At 40.4% G+C, this 13,823-nt stretch overlaps 1 protein-coding gene across 2 annotated transcripts; it reads left to right on the forward strand.

Annotated features, from left to right (window-relative positions):
- The first annotated feature begins 389 nt into the window (after nucleotides 1–389).
- On the forward strand, nucleotides 390–13,679 carry LOC131236195 (DET1- and DDB1-associated protein 1-like). Of its 2 annotated transcripts, XR_009166623.1 has the most exons (5): nucleotides 390–710; nucleotides 9,726–9,786; nucleotides 13,052–13,113; nucleotides 13,212–13,356; nucleotides 13,503–13,679. XR_009166623.1 is itself a non-coding variant. In XM_058233326.1 (4 exons), exons 1-4 carry the CDS (start codon nucleotides 627–629, stop codon nucleotides 13,299–13,301), a joined length of 297 nt encoding a protein of 98 aa, XP_058089309.1. In that variant the 5' UTR covers nucleotides 394–626; the 3' UTR covers nucleotides 13,302–13,467. The 2 variants fall into 2 exon arrangements, 1 of the variants encoding a protein (XP_058089309.1); XM_058233326.1 differs by lacking the exon at nucleotides 13,503–13,679 and having other exon boundaries at nucleotides 394–710; nucleotides 13,212–13,467.
- The last annotated feature ends 144 nt before the right edge of the window (nucleotides 13,680–13,823 follow it).

Below are 13,823 nucleotides of genomic sequence, written 5' to 3' on the forward strand. Positions count from 1 at the left end.
GTGGGCCACAGAAGTTTTGGATGGAGCTGATATTTGTGTTTTCTCTTCATCCAACTCTATGTAACTTTATAAATAGGTTAGATGGCAAATAAACATCACGGTGGGCCCTAGAAAAGTTTCAACGGTGAGAATCATTATTACCGCTGCTTCCTATGGTGTGGCCCACTTGAGTGTTTTATCTGCCTCATTTTTTTATGGATTTACTAAAATGATACGAAAAAATGGATGTACGGTGTGGATAAGACCCATACATCACGGTGGTCACTCAAAGCTGCTTCCCGTTTCCAGCTGGAGATGGACGGGGGTAGGACGCAATCCGCGTCCACACAGGAATGATTCTTTGATGTACGGTTTCGATGAAGCCTACCAACAGATGCACGGTTTGGATTTTTCACAAGTACATCACGGGTGGGCCCCACATTGAACGGTTGTGATCATTCCCCGCGAAAAATTGCGAGGGGGCAAAAGGTAAAAAGCAGGAAGGTATGGGCAATTTACAGGCATGCAGAAGACGGAGAAAATGGGAGGAGGAGAAGAAGAATGAAACCCTTCTCCTCTATTTATAACTTCTCTTTCCAAAGCAGCATCAGAAGCAGAAGCAGAAGCAGAAGCAGCAGCTGATTTTCATGGGTTCTCTGCTCGGCAACTGGCCTTCCTACGATCCCCATAATTTCAGCCAATTACGGCCGTCGGATCCTGCTCATCCTTCCGTATGTAGCACATCCGATCTATTTTCTTTTTTTTCTCTTTGATGTTTGATCTTGATTTCTCTCACGTTTCGCAATTACGATCGAACTATCGGAATTGTTTCGATTTCGGTGAGGGTTTGGGCAGTTCTCTAGTCAATGGTATTAGGGCTTCTTTGCTTCATTCAATATTAGGGTTTTCCAGGCTGAGCTGATCATATCAGAAATATATGCCAATTGCTGTTTTTCTCTTACACGAGTAGATATGAATTGCATTTTGTAATTTGAAACTGCATGCAATCTCTCTCTCTCTCTCTCTCTCTCTCTCTCTCTCTCTCTCTCTCTCAATATGCCTGATTGTTTGATGTTTTTCTTCTTCAAAAGATGGAGAAATGTTGCCAAAAAGAAAAATAAGATCTTTATAGAGGTTTTGTGGAAGAATAGGAGAAATTTGGTTTTGGATTTCAGTTATGTGATGATTTCTAAGACAGCTTGCAAACCTTATTCTATTGTTAGAAAGATTAGTATGTATTTAAAATATATAATATACTTTAAAATTACTAGATCTGAACTGATCTGATTTTAATTGGGTCGAAGATGGTGGACCGTACCCAGACCCAAGTAGACTTGGTTTTTTAGTGGGTCCAAATGGTGGACCCGGATCGGACCCGATTACTAAATGGAACTGAGAAATTGGACTGGACTTGTTAAAATTGGGTTAGGTCCATCAAGTACCTATTGACAACCATAGTTGGAATGGTTTGATGGTTGGTCCCGACCTAGGTATTCCAAAATGGTTACATAAGGATTAATTGTGACGTGTTATGGGCCTGTAATGGCTCTAACTGAAAAAATGGTGAAGATAATGACATCACCTTGATGCCATCCATAAAGCTCCCCCGTCTGTGACTGTTGAGCTGCAACAATAAGACATGTTCTTGTTCTATTCTATCGCTTTGGAGATCTTAGTATTTTCATCTGTCATAGGCTCATAGCACATTAGGGCTGTTTTTTAGAGTTCTGATGTAAATTAGGAAATAACGAAGGAGAATAATAAGGAACTCAAATGGGGAGAGGTGTAGATTTCTTATCAATTGGGAAGAAGTTAAAAAGGCTAAGGAAGAAGGGGAAATAGGGCTTTGTGGAATAAGAGAAAACATTGGCTTGGCTTGCTAAAATGGCAATGGAGGTTCAATATTCGACATGAGGGTCTGTGGAGAATGGTCATTGCTAGAGAATATGGGAAAACAGAGAGAGGTTGGAATTCGGGGGGTGTTCTAAGAGGGAGAGGCTTGTTCATATGGGAGGCCATGGCCAAGTTTGGAGATGGGTGGAGGAAATTTTTGCCAAAGGGGTGAGATTCAAGATGAGGATAGGTTACAAAATTTGTTTGTGAGGATTTATGGGTGGGAGACATTGATCTTGTTGTGTGGTTTCCTAAGTTGTATTCCCTCTTTGGAAAAATATGCTAGCTAAAGATTATTATCAAATATTGATGGGCATACTGGCATGGAATTTGTCTTTTAGAGGAAATTTGTGGGACTTTGAGATCAAAGAAATTTGTGGTAAAGCTCCTCAAGGTGTTTGGTGAGGTTCAACTCCTTAAAATGGGATAACCATTGAATTTGGGCTGTTCCACCTCATGGGAACTTCTTGGCCGAAGAATTTTGTAAAACCTAGCTTCCTCAAGCTTCCCCTTGCTCCAAGGTTTGTGGTTCTTGTGCTTCTCAAGTGGAAGCTTTTTGTTGGCGTTCCTCGCATGTGTTTCATATGTTGGAAAGACATGGAGTCCATTTATTGTATTTTTCTTCATTGTGTGGTGGCTAAGGATATTTGAGTGTTTTTTTTTTTTTTCCATCTCTTCGAATATACTAGTTGCTCCCTTCTTCAGTGGCAAATTTTATGAGAAGGGTGATATGGTTCCACCTTCAACACTAGAGTAAGAATCTTTTTGAATTCTCTTCATCTAGAAATCATGTGGGGCATATGGAAGGAAAGAAATAGCAGGATCTTTGATGGCTGTTCAAGATCCTGTCAGAATTTGGTAGACATATCAAGTTTCTCTCGCATGCTGGTCTAGCTTGACCCAAGAGTTGTAAGGGGCTAGGATATCTAATATTCAGCATATTTGGGATGAGGTCAACCATGAGGGTCTTTTAACTTGTAAAAGGCCAACCTTGGGGTCCCACTTGCTCCTTGCTTGGTGTGGTACACCAGATTAAAGAAAAGAGATATATCACTTTCTCGTTTTTGTCTCTCCTAGTTTCAAGTTATTAGAGATTTCCAATGACTACCTTCTCACATTCTCTCGAGTTTTACAAATCCGTGCATTAGTGGTGCACATAAGCGAGTTCCAGCCATACATCATGTGGGCTCGAATTTGATCATCCTCTGACCCAAAGGTATGCTGGCCTAGTCGTACAGTGGGCTACTTGTGTATGATGAAAATAGGTGGAAATAAATTGACTAATGGTTTACATTTGGTGTATATGTGTGGCCCACTGATGAGTGGACCAACTTGACTTTTGGGCCACGGTAGGCACATGTGTGGCCCACTGATGAGTGAACCAACTTGACTAGGAATGATCTGTATATTTTTTTTTAAAGGAAAATTTCTTGAAAGACAAAAGAATTAAAGATAAGAATCCTTCAACACTATCATGACATGGTATTACTTGGTGCATAATGATTAGCAAAAGGATGAGTGCTGAGTTTTTAATTTTTTTTCTAATTTTTTTTTTTTATATTTTTCGTACTTTTAAGAAAATCACAAAAAATCTTGCAGTTTATGATATGATTCAACCGCTATTATGATTTGCGATATGATAATGATTTTGACAACATTGGGCATGGGGACAGTTCCGAACACAAATAAATAATAATTTAATTGAGAAAACAAAATTAAATAAAACAATGGAAACATTAAAGATGAAGGAAATTAGAAACAATATTCACATAGTTCTAATAGAAACAAAGTACTAGTAGTTTAGGTTAACAAATAATTGATTAACAAAACATTGAAAATTATGTGCAATCATCTCAAGAAATAATTGTTTTTACGATCATTACTTGTTCTGTTAAAATATTAGAACTCAAACAAAAGAACAAAAAGAACAACAAAGCTCGTAATTTGGGTCATGGTATCTACAAAATGGAGAGAGAGAGAGAGAGAGAGAGAGAGAGACTCTTGAGCATCATGGTGGGGCTCATAGAGTTCAACACTATAGTAAGTTATGGTGATGTCGACACTACGAGTTCATTCTCCTATATGTATATATATGGGTGGGTTCTCATAGTCATGGAGGTGTGATGGCATGGGGTCTTGATTTGGTTGTGATTGGAGGTTGTAGAGAAATAAGTGATTAGGATTTTGTGCCTCAATGTATATAAAGTTCCATAGTATGGTGGATCAACATATGTATTTCTTTGCTTAGGGACGTATAAGTCTCTCTCTCTCTCCCTCTCTCTCTTTCCTCTATCTAGTGGTAACACCCTAAGGGGGCTAGGCACGTATAAGGCGCTCTCTCCTAATTCCCTTGGCATAAGATCTATTTATAAAGAGTTGGGGTTATAGGAAAAGATGCCAATTATTGTGCTCCACCACCTCACAGACTTTTGTATGTCTTACTACATTTAAAGTCTGTGATCCCGCCTTATCCATGCACCTCAAATGACCCTCTCCCTCCATTGACCATAGCCATCCACCCTTGATTCGATTCCCATGCAAATCAAGCAATGGACCACAAGATGCTCAACCATCGGAATTACCAACAAGTGTGATTAAAATCTTTTAAATAGTTAAAACAAAAGTTCAACAATTGAAAATGTTTAATAACACATTTAAAACCTTTTGAGTGCTGGGCACAATTGAAAAACCACTTGATGGATGGTCCAATTTACCAAATCTAAGCCATAAGTAGGGGTGCACACGGGTCTGTTTGGTCCGGTTTTGGGGTGAAACCGGAATCGAACCGTTCCTAACGGTTCTAGGATTTTCGGAACCGGAACCGGACCGTTAGCACCCTAAAACCGGTTCGGTTCAGGATCGGTTCCACGGTTCTAGGCTTTTTAAAATCCAACCCAATTGGTAGGAGATGCATTTATATCCACCATCCATCTAGGGACTACATCACAGGAAACGGTGGAGGTAATGTCTCCTATAGTTGAAACCTTCCCAAGGCCCATCATGATAGAAATATTTCATCCACACCGTACGTACAGAGGACCCCATCATGATGGAAATATTTCATCCACGGTTCGGTTCACGGCTCGGTTCGGTTCTACATGCCCCTAAATCGGAACCAAACCGTATCCAACGGTTCTTTGATTTTTGGAACCGGAACCGGTTTAGTCTGGAACCGGACCAAATTGGACCGTTTGATCGGTTTCGGTCCGGTTTCGCGGTTCTATCGGTTCGATTTGCACGAGTGTTCTTAGGCAAACAATGGATCCCTTAATGCATCATATGGACCACACCATATGAACCAGTACTATTTGGCTCCGTGTGGTGAGCCTAAGTACATTACACTAAGAACTTGAACTCCTCGTATGTCCTTAGGTATAAGGATTAGTTAAAGCTAGTACATACACAAGCCAATTCAGTCCAGGTATGATGGGACTGTTGGTCTAGAGACTCAAGCATCCAACGGGTCTAATCACAAGATCCTATATGTATAGAATATTCATACATCCTATGTGGGTAGGGAAAAGGCACCAATTCGTTGTTGAGCCTGATGGAGTTCTTACATCCTGAATCTTCATCAGCCCCTCACACAGGATGGTCATCGATAACATGTCCATACAAGACCCTAGGTCATCACGATCTACGGTCACGATCATCAATGCCAATAGTCAAAATACACATTGTCAATGCATAACGTTTGCATTGGCTTTCCAGGGCACACAATCCTAACACATAATGTTAAACAAAGGAAGATAACCCATAGCTTGCTTTAGATCCATTGACTTGCAAGCTTATGAATTGAGGTTAAGACCCAACCTAGGTAACGGAAGGCTACTTCTTTGGAAAGCCTCCAATTCATTTCTTCTGCAACTAGATGGCCCTACATATACTTGCATGCAGTTGTAGCATCATTAAAGTCTACTATTCAATTCCCATCTTAGCCACAGGTTGAAGGGAGGAGCTGGCATTTCTCCTAAATTAATTGTGGTTTATATTAATGGACAAATTTGTTGGGAAGAGAGGTAATGGGCAAGTGCTGTTGAATGTCTTACCTTGATCCTGATACATAATTTGTCTATTCGGAAGAGAGAGCCATCTCTCTGTCTTAGGATATATATTGTGCAGTCAATTGCTATCTTTCTAGGAGATGAACTATTACTCAAGAATAATAATCGTGCTTTCAAAAATAAAGCCATGATTAGTGATAAAATTGCTGAGAGGGTTAGATAAAAGATCTTGCTTGGGCTCTTCTTGGGAAGGCTTTCACATTGGTACTCCATAGTCACTGCGAAGGGGTTGGATTCTAGTCATTTGAGATGGTAGTTGCCAGATTGAAGTTCACTCGCTAGTTTTGGATTCCACCACCACCAGGAATGTGGCAACTTAGCTTTGAACAAAGCTCAGGAGGCAATCTTGGGTTGGCTTGTATAGGAATTATTAGAGATGGGCATGGTATCACCTGCAGAGCTTATGTTGGCCCTATTGGGATAGTGGATTCCAACGCAATAGAGGTTAGGGCCCAGTTGTCTTCAAGCTCCCTTAGCTATTATCAAAGGGGATTCTACTAATGTAATCAGATGGGTGAGTTCCATTGGCGCCTACCCATGGCGCTTCGCTCTTTGGGTGTAGGAAGTCAAAGAGATTAGGAGACCATCTCTCTCCTCTCTCTCTCAAATGTGCAAGGAGAAGACTATTGTAGTAGACAATCTTGCAGAGATGTAGCCCTTCAATGTCTTATGATAGGAGATTCTCTCCCTATTGCATTATTTTTTTACATCTTTATTAAGTTCTGCTGTTTCTTAAAAAAAAGAAGCTTGAGAAGGACTAAAATGTTGGTTATTCCTAGAAACACCTTCCCCTTCCTCACGAAGTAAGATTCTGACAATCTCCACCTATTATTATCAAATAAATTGTTTATTTTTCTTTAAAACGTGCGCTTAGAAAATACATACTAGTCTCACTGTCCGATATTGAAGTAAAATGATCCTCCCCCTGAATCCTTTTTCTCATAGAACTTCTACTCCATCTCTTGTTGTACTAGGAACAATATAAGTGACCCGAATGCTAGAAATACTTGTGCTGCCCTTATCCACATAGCTATCCCTACACAACTCTTGCACCTTCCACCTATTTCATTGGCCCCATAGCTCACAAATAGATAACAATGTGAAAAATTGTCCCCTATTCAAAATTCAGAAAACACTATTCCTGTGCCATCCACAACCAGTTACAGGAAGGCTGGAGAAGGTATTGGAACCACTTGCAGATAGAATCAGATGATCCCATGTAGGAAGTAGAAGGCCTTACTAATGCAAGACAATTAACCACTTGCTCTAAAAGCTCGAACTGTTAGAGTATGGCGAATTAATCCCTTTATCTCATAGCCCAGGCCTCACATCTCATGGGTTTAGGACCTCGGTCGAACCCCCTTCGTGGGCCCCAAATCACATGGGTTGCCCACCTCGAGTGTGTCCCTGCATCCCACGGGCTACCCCACTCGAGCCCGGTATGAAATACGCATTAATCACCCCTGGTAAGGAGTCTTGAATACGAGACCTCCCCCGTGGGCCCCAAATCGCATGGGTCACCCACCCCGAGTATGCCCCTGCATCCCACAAGCGACCCCAGTCGAGCCCAGTGTGAAAATGCCCTTGCATTACTTACAGCCAAACCCACATTGGAACCAATAAAAGGAAGATTCCAACATGCTAAGAGAAGGGAAAAGATTCTAGTAGCCATTACGCTAATGCCACCTCCCAAAATGCACCTCTTGCTTAAAGGCAGTAGAAATAGGGATTTGCTGCATAAGATACTGCAAGGATAGTTTTCTTCTTGATCATAACCTTTTGTATTTTCCACTGAGAACTCTTGATTGAAATTCACCAAATATTGGGAAATTCCCTCTTCTCTTAAACAATAATGATGTGTTATGGGTGTATCACCTCTAAACTCCACCTACAACCTACAGGAATTTCCTTTATGTAAACTTTTGACTTTGGCATCATCCAAATATGATATTGGAAGTTTTGGGCAATATATCGTACGGTCTTCACCTCCAGGGTCAAATGATGCAGGCCAGATTTGGGTGTCCAACAAAACACATATTAAGAGGTTGAAAAGCGAGCCCAAGATGATGGTGACATGGTTTGATGGTTCTGTGTATGTGTGCCTTAGAACTCAGAAGGCATGCATTTTATGCAAGATTATGAGAATGGAATTGTGTTTTTTTCACCAAAGAAGATGGCTTTAGTTGATGGCTCAAAAAACGTTTGGCTGACACAAAGTTGCTACCATTGGAGAAGTCTACCAAGTCACATTCCCTAGGGGCCCAAGGTTGACTCAGACATGAATCGAGGAAGTTATAATCAAATTACCAATGACTATTCGGTCATTATGAAAATAAGGTTGATGCCATCATGTGGGGCCCTGAAAGAGGCAAATTGGTAACTCATGATTCAGAAAAGGTTTCCTTGTTGGGTCCTAGAGTTAAAACTAACCATGGTTGGACTAGTGGTTGGGTCAAAGTTGGTTAAAATGGGCAAAGGGAACTTGTTTCCCAAGTTAAATCCCTATGCTTATTAGTAGGTTTTTAAATAGGATCAAGTTGATTGTTGGAAGGTATTGACAATTTTTATTTGTGGACAAGTTTATTCAAATGCTAGTCTGTTTTTGGGATGTAATAGGTTTTTGAAGATCCTAGTAAGATAGTAAGTTGAGTTGGGAGTGTTTTAGAGTTAGAAAGGCTAGGTTTTATAGTTGTTTTGTAAGTATGGCCCTACGTGGAATTGCGAATTTGAACATGATATTTGATTATAACCGAATTCTGTCAAATTCGTGCTCATAAGTCATAACCTATTGGTTCTTTCCATTTGATTAATTTGATTGTTAGTGGAGATTCTGAATTCCATTAAGAGTGAGAACAAGTTAGGCTGGATTGAATATGGAGCCTCCTCAATTCTCAAAAGAAAAGAGGGAGGGAGAGGTGGAGCCTTCCCATGTAGAGTAGGCTGGATTGAATGGACGGTCAATATTGATTGATCAAAATGTGTGTGCATCCTAATGCAAGCATGGTTGCTCTAGTGTAGGGAGCTTTCCCATCCCTTTACTATAGAGAATCCGGAGGGAGGGAGGGTCAATAATGATTAATCGAAGTGTCCACGAGTCCTAATGCATGCATTGATGCTCTAGTATAGGGAATTTCCCCCTACCTCTAGAGAATCCGGAGGGAGGGAGGAAGAACATGGAGTCTCCTATGAAGAGTAGGATGGACTGAATGGATGGTCAATATCGATTGATCAAAGTGTCCATGTGTCCTAATGCAAGCATGGTTGCTCTAGTATAGGGAGTTTCCCCATGCTTCTACTATAAAGATTCCTTCCTCTATGTATGCTTGCTTGAAAATTGGTTAATACGGGTCAACCTCTTGAAACTGCATTATGGATCACGGAACTCTTTCTAGTTACGAAGTGCAGCTACCATTCTATGTGAAATATCTAGTTCACATATGCTACTGCCGAAGTTTCGAGTCATTTGCTTACGCCCAAACCATTAGAGGATGTCTCATATTCTATATGCATTTTCTTGATTTTTCTTTCTTTCTTTCTTTTTTATTTTTGTTTTATTTATTTATTTCTTGGGCAGAATAATGAATTTGCAGTTATCTCATTCTAATGTACATGGTCAACTTTGGATTGAATGATAGTCTCTTTTCTAAAGCATTTTTCTGCTAATGCCATATTTTCTTATGATTCCATATTTTACCTATATTTCATGAAAAATACAAATAAAAAATAAAAAAAAATAGATGATTCTTTTTATGTGAATGCCCTGAAAGTATTTTCTTGTTGGATTTTCAGAAAATAACACCTGCCACCTATCATCCTACGCATAATCGGACTGTTCCACCACCTAATCAAGGTAACACTTTCTGTATACCACCTTAAAAGATTCTTTGGTAGTTTTGTTTATAAATTTACAAGACATTCCAGTTTAACATAATTGTTATATTCTGTCATTTTATTTTTTTTGGAAAGATTTATTCTCTCAATCTTACTTGAAAGGATATCTCAACAATTTAGTGCTAAAAAATGTACTATTTGGTGAGTACTATTATTGACATTACTCTTGTGTTTATAGCCTCCAATAAAGTATCCTTTACTGAATTATGGGGTTGTTTTTAGTTTCACATTTTGGAAAACTATAAGTGACAAGGTTGAGTTCTTTGGGGATTTTGCATTGAGGCATTATAGGGTGCTGAGCCTCAATTGGACAGTTTTCCTTTGTTCTTGATTCCATAGATGAACCTTGGTTCGGCAATCCTGACAGGGCTCACCATGTATGGGGATCCCATATATCTATATATATATGAGAATTGAAGCTAATTACTGTTTAATGTTTGGCTTTTCTTTTGTTGAATTTAGACTGTTGCTGTATTTCTTAAGAATCTATTTGTAAGTCTCTGAGTCTGGTCAAAGGGTTAGGGTCTTCTGATTTGATGTATTCTTTTAGGACCTGCAAATTGGGCCGTTGGGGCCTACATTTTCATCACATGCTTCTTATGATTGTTCCAGCTTTCATTAGAAGGGAAATGCAGGTTTGTTCATATAAGGAGAGGGAACGCTTTCAATATGTTTTGAATCTACTTTCTGGTCCTAAATGCACTCACCGAAGGTTGGACGAGGATAGGCCATAAATAGGATCAACTAACAAAACAATGTAAATCAGATCCCAAATAGACCAGAAACTAGTGCAGGATATTATTGGTAGTACTGAAAAGATGGCAACAACTATGACTTCCTATGTAGGGGTGCCTTTCCAACTCTTATGAGACAACAACTAGACTTCCCATATAGGGGTTATGCCTGAATGTTTCAATTCCTGAGATTCAAGAATGCTCAATGCCTGAAATTTTCTCACAAGTTCCATGGAGAACTGCATTATTAACATGAAGATTCTGAGGCTATCATGGGATAGCAAACATAACTTGGTGAGATGTTGATGCATTTACTTCTGCAGAGGAGCCCTGCTAAGGCTACTCAAGAGCAGGGCACGGAATCCTACTGCATATGCGCTAATGCGCGATCCAGCTTTCGATCAGGTGTTCCTGTCATGTGTGCCATTGCCTAAAAAGCAGGCCATAGAGGAGGCCATCACATTGGTCACACTATTGCTAAATTTGGACGCTGTCAATAATTTGGTTCGATCTTGTGATGAACTACAGCTCCATGAGTAGGGCTGTCAATAGGTTGGGCCTTGGCCAGATTTGGAACTGGTCTGACTGGGCTTTTGGGCTGGGCCTATTCAAAATTTTGCATTTGCTGGGCCCAACCCAGCCCATTGACAGCCCTATCATTAAGTGTCGTGGCCCGTAGGCCGGGTTTGGCCCTTGCATGCATGGTCTAATCAATTTCCGGGTTGGGCTTGGGCTCAAGTTGTTTTAGCTGGGACTGGCTCGACTTTACATAAACATGTGTTATATTCCACAAACATGCCATTCCAATCCTCAGGCAACCCATCAATCTTGATTGTAGATCATTACTTGCACTCCTCTGAAGATAGAAGAAGATGAAGTGACATTTAGCATCTCCACACACCCACCCCCCACCCATACACACAAAAAGAAGAAGAAGAAAGGATATAAACTCTAAAAGGATAGAAGACAAAAGTTGCATCTGGCACTTTAAGCTTCACACACCCACAGAAAGATGGTATACACCATAAATTTGAAATTTATCCTTTAGTTTTTCTTCTTTTGTCTACATGTGACTAATGAATTGGAGGTCCACTCTTGTCCCGTTGGCCTGATCAGGAAGGGAATCCCTGATGTGTAGCAGGTAGGACGGTGGATCAAGATGATCCATCCAATGGTCATGTTTGTTAGATGGACCATGGTTGAAATTTGCATTGAGCAGATGATCTTAGCTGTCAGTTTTTCCTGTTGAATGTCAACCATGGACCATCTTTATTTCTGTTGTTGGATTGGGAGGGCATTTTTCATATGCAAAGATAGTCCCATAGGTGTGGTTTCGACAGTTGGTCATCCACGATAGGAGGTGTGGTTTCGTCAGTTGGTCATCCACGATAGGAGCTGCTACATGGACGTTCTGCGATGACCAACACACCTATCACTCAGCTGGGTGGTCCAAGTTGTACAGGTGGCAACTTGGTCCAAATCATCCTGGTTCGAGCTGACCCCTACAGGAGTCGGGGGTGATTCGGCCTGAGCACCACTGGTTTTCCATTAGGGAGGGCAGTAACATATTGTTAATGGATGAAACTGGTGATACGTATCGATTACGACGATATCTTAAACCTTGGTTGATCTCTCTTTGTTGTTCTCCAACCACTTAGAGATTAAGAACTCAATTGAAGCCTCAGCAAGGACTCTCTTCTTTGGACTACATCTTCAGTCCCTCTGCTGTTGATTGTGAAATCTTGCAGATATTGTCAAAATCTTTTGGGGGGTTTCCCATTGGGTTGTTCTGACTCTTACATGTATCTTTCCTCTGTGTTTTGGTAGAGGTGGATACATATGTCAGTTCGTTGGCTAGTGATGGAGTGATGAGAGGGTCACATGTTGTTTGAAACTTTTATAGAGGTGTGGTAGACCCTATGGTGGACTGGAGATACCATTATAATCCCCATTGAATAATCCTGTCCAATTGGGCATCAAGTATATGTAAGGCCCTTTGCTTGTAGTTCTTCCTTTTCTTTGTATGGCTAGGATCATGGCCTATCCCTTGATGAGGCCCAGCAAAAGATATCTTTGTAATTCGTAGGAATTGTTGGGAAAAAAAAAATGTTGTTTCATATGAGTGGGCATCATATGATACCTTTGTAGTTCTTCAAGTTAGTTTGGGCTAATGCACATTGATGTGAAATATGGAACAGTTGACTGAGGGCTATTGTCTGATTACTTCTAGTACTGGGAATTCCTTTCCTTCCCTTAATTAATAATGTTTCTTCGTTACCTTCTCCAAAAAATAAAAACTAGAAGAAGAAGAGGAAGAAGAAGAAGAAGAAAGAAAAAGAATAAAAAAAGTAAGAATCATGTAATACGTAGCAATTGTTGGCCTGCTTATATGTTCCTTGGTTTTCTTGTGCATTGCTCCTCGTACATACTGATACCATGTCGGGTGGGTTCTTTGACATCAATATCTGTCCTAACATTTAATCATGGCAGTAATTTCGACAGAGGCAACAAATATTCTCTTGAGACAGTTCTATCAGCGGGCCGAAGAGAAGGTTTGAGATTCTTTACCATGTATTCTAGTGCAAATGCTTCTTCTTTTTTTCTTTATTTATTTTTCTCAGCTTCTCATGGGCTGGCTTATTGTTTGCAGTTGAGACCAAAGAGAGCTGCCTCGGAGCTTTTGATACCAGAGCACGGATGCAAGCAGCCGAGGGGTTCTTTTGCCGATGTTTCCAACTGAGCCTCATTGATTTGAAAGACCGGGCTTTCTACATTCTGTGTATCCACTCCCGCCTGTATGTTTCATGATGTATCACTATTGACTGTGCTTTGCATGCTTGCCAGACATGTAGCTTGTTTATAAACACTTGATAGAATAATTACATGACCGGAGTGTTCTGCATTCCCATTCCGAGTAACAAGATGTGTTTATTTGTTCTAGGACGAAGTCTTGGGTCCTGCAGGATTCTGTTGGTGGGACCATGATTTGGTATCCAGACTGTTGATTTGATGGCCCCCCTCTGCCTGTTGGACTGCAGATCTTGCAACATTCAGGTACTTATTTCATGGTTTCTTCCCAAACTGCCCTTGGTAGGTCATAAACTTGCAGATTATTTTAGGGGGTTGATCCTTACCTAATAGTCTATTATTATATAATAATAGGACATGACACTTACTTACATTACTGGTGGATGGTCCAATCATCTATCCAAACTGCCTGACTGATGAGCTTTAGCTTTGCTCATGGTCCAAATATTGGACA

Source organism: Magnolia sinica, unplaced genomic scaffold, assembly GCF_029962835.1.
Source record: "Magnolia sinica isolate HGM2019 unplaced genomic scaffold, MsV1 ctg280, whole genome shotgun sequence".
NCBI lineage: Eukaryota > Viridiplantae > Streptophyta > Magnoliopsida > Magnoliales > Magnoliaceae > Magnolia > Magnolia sinica.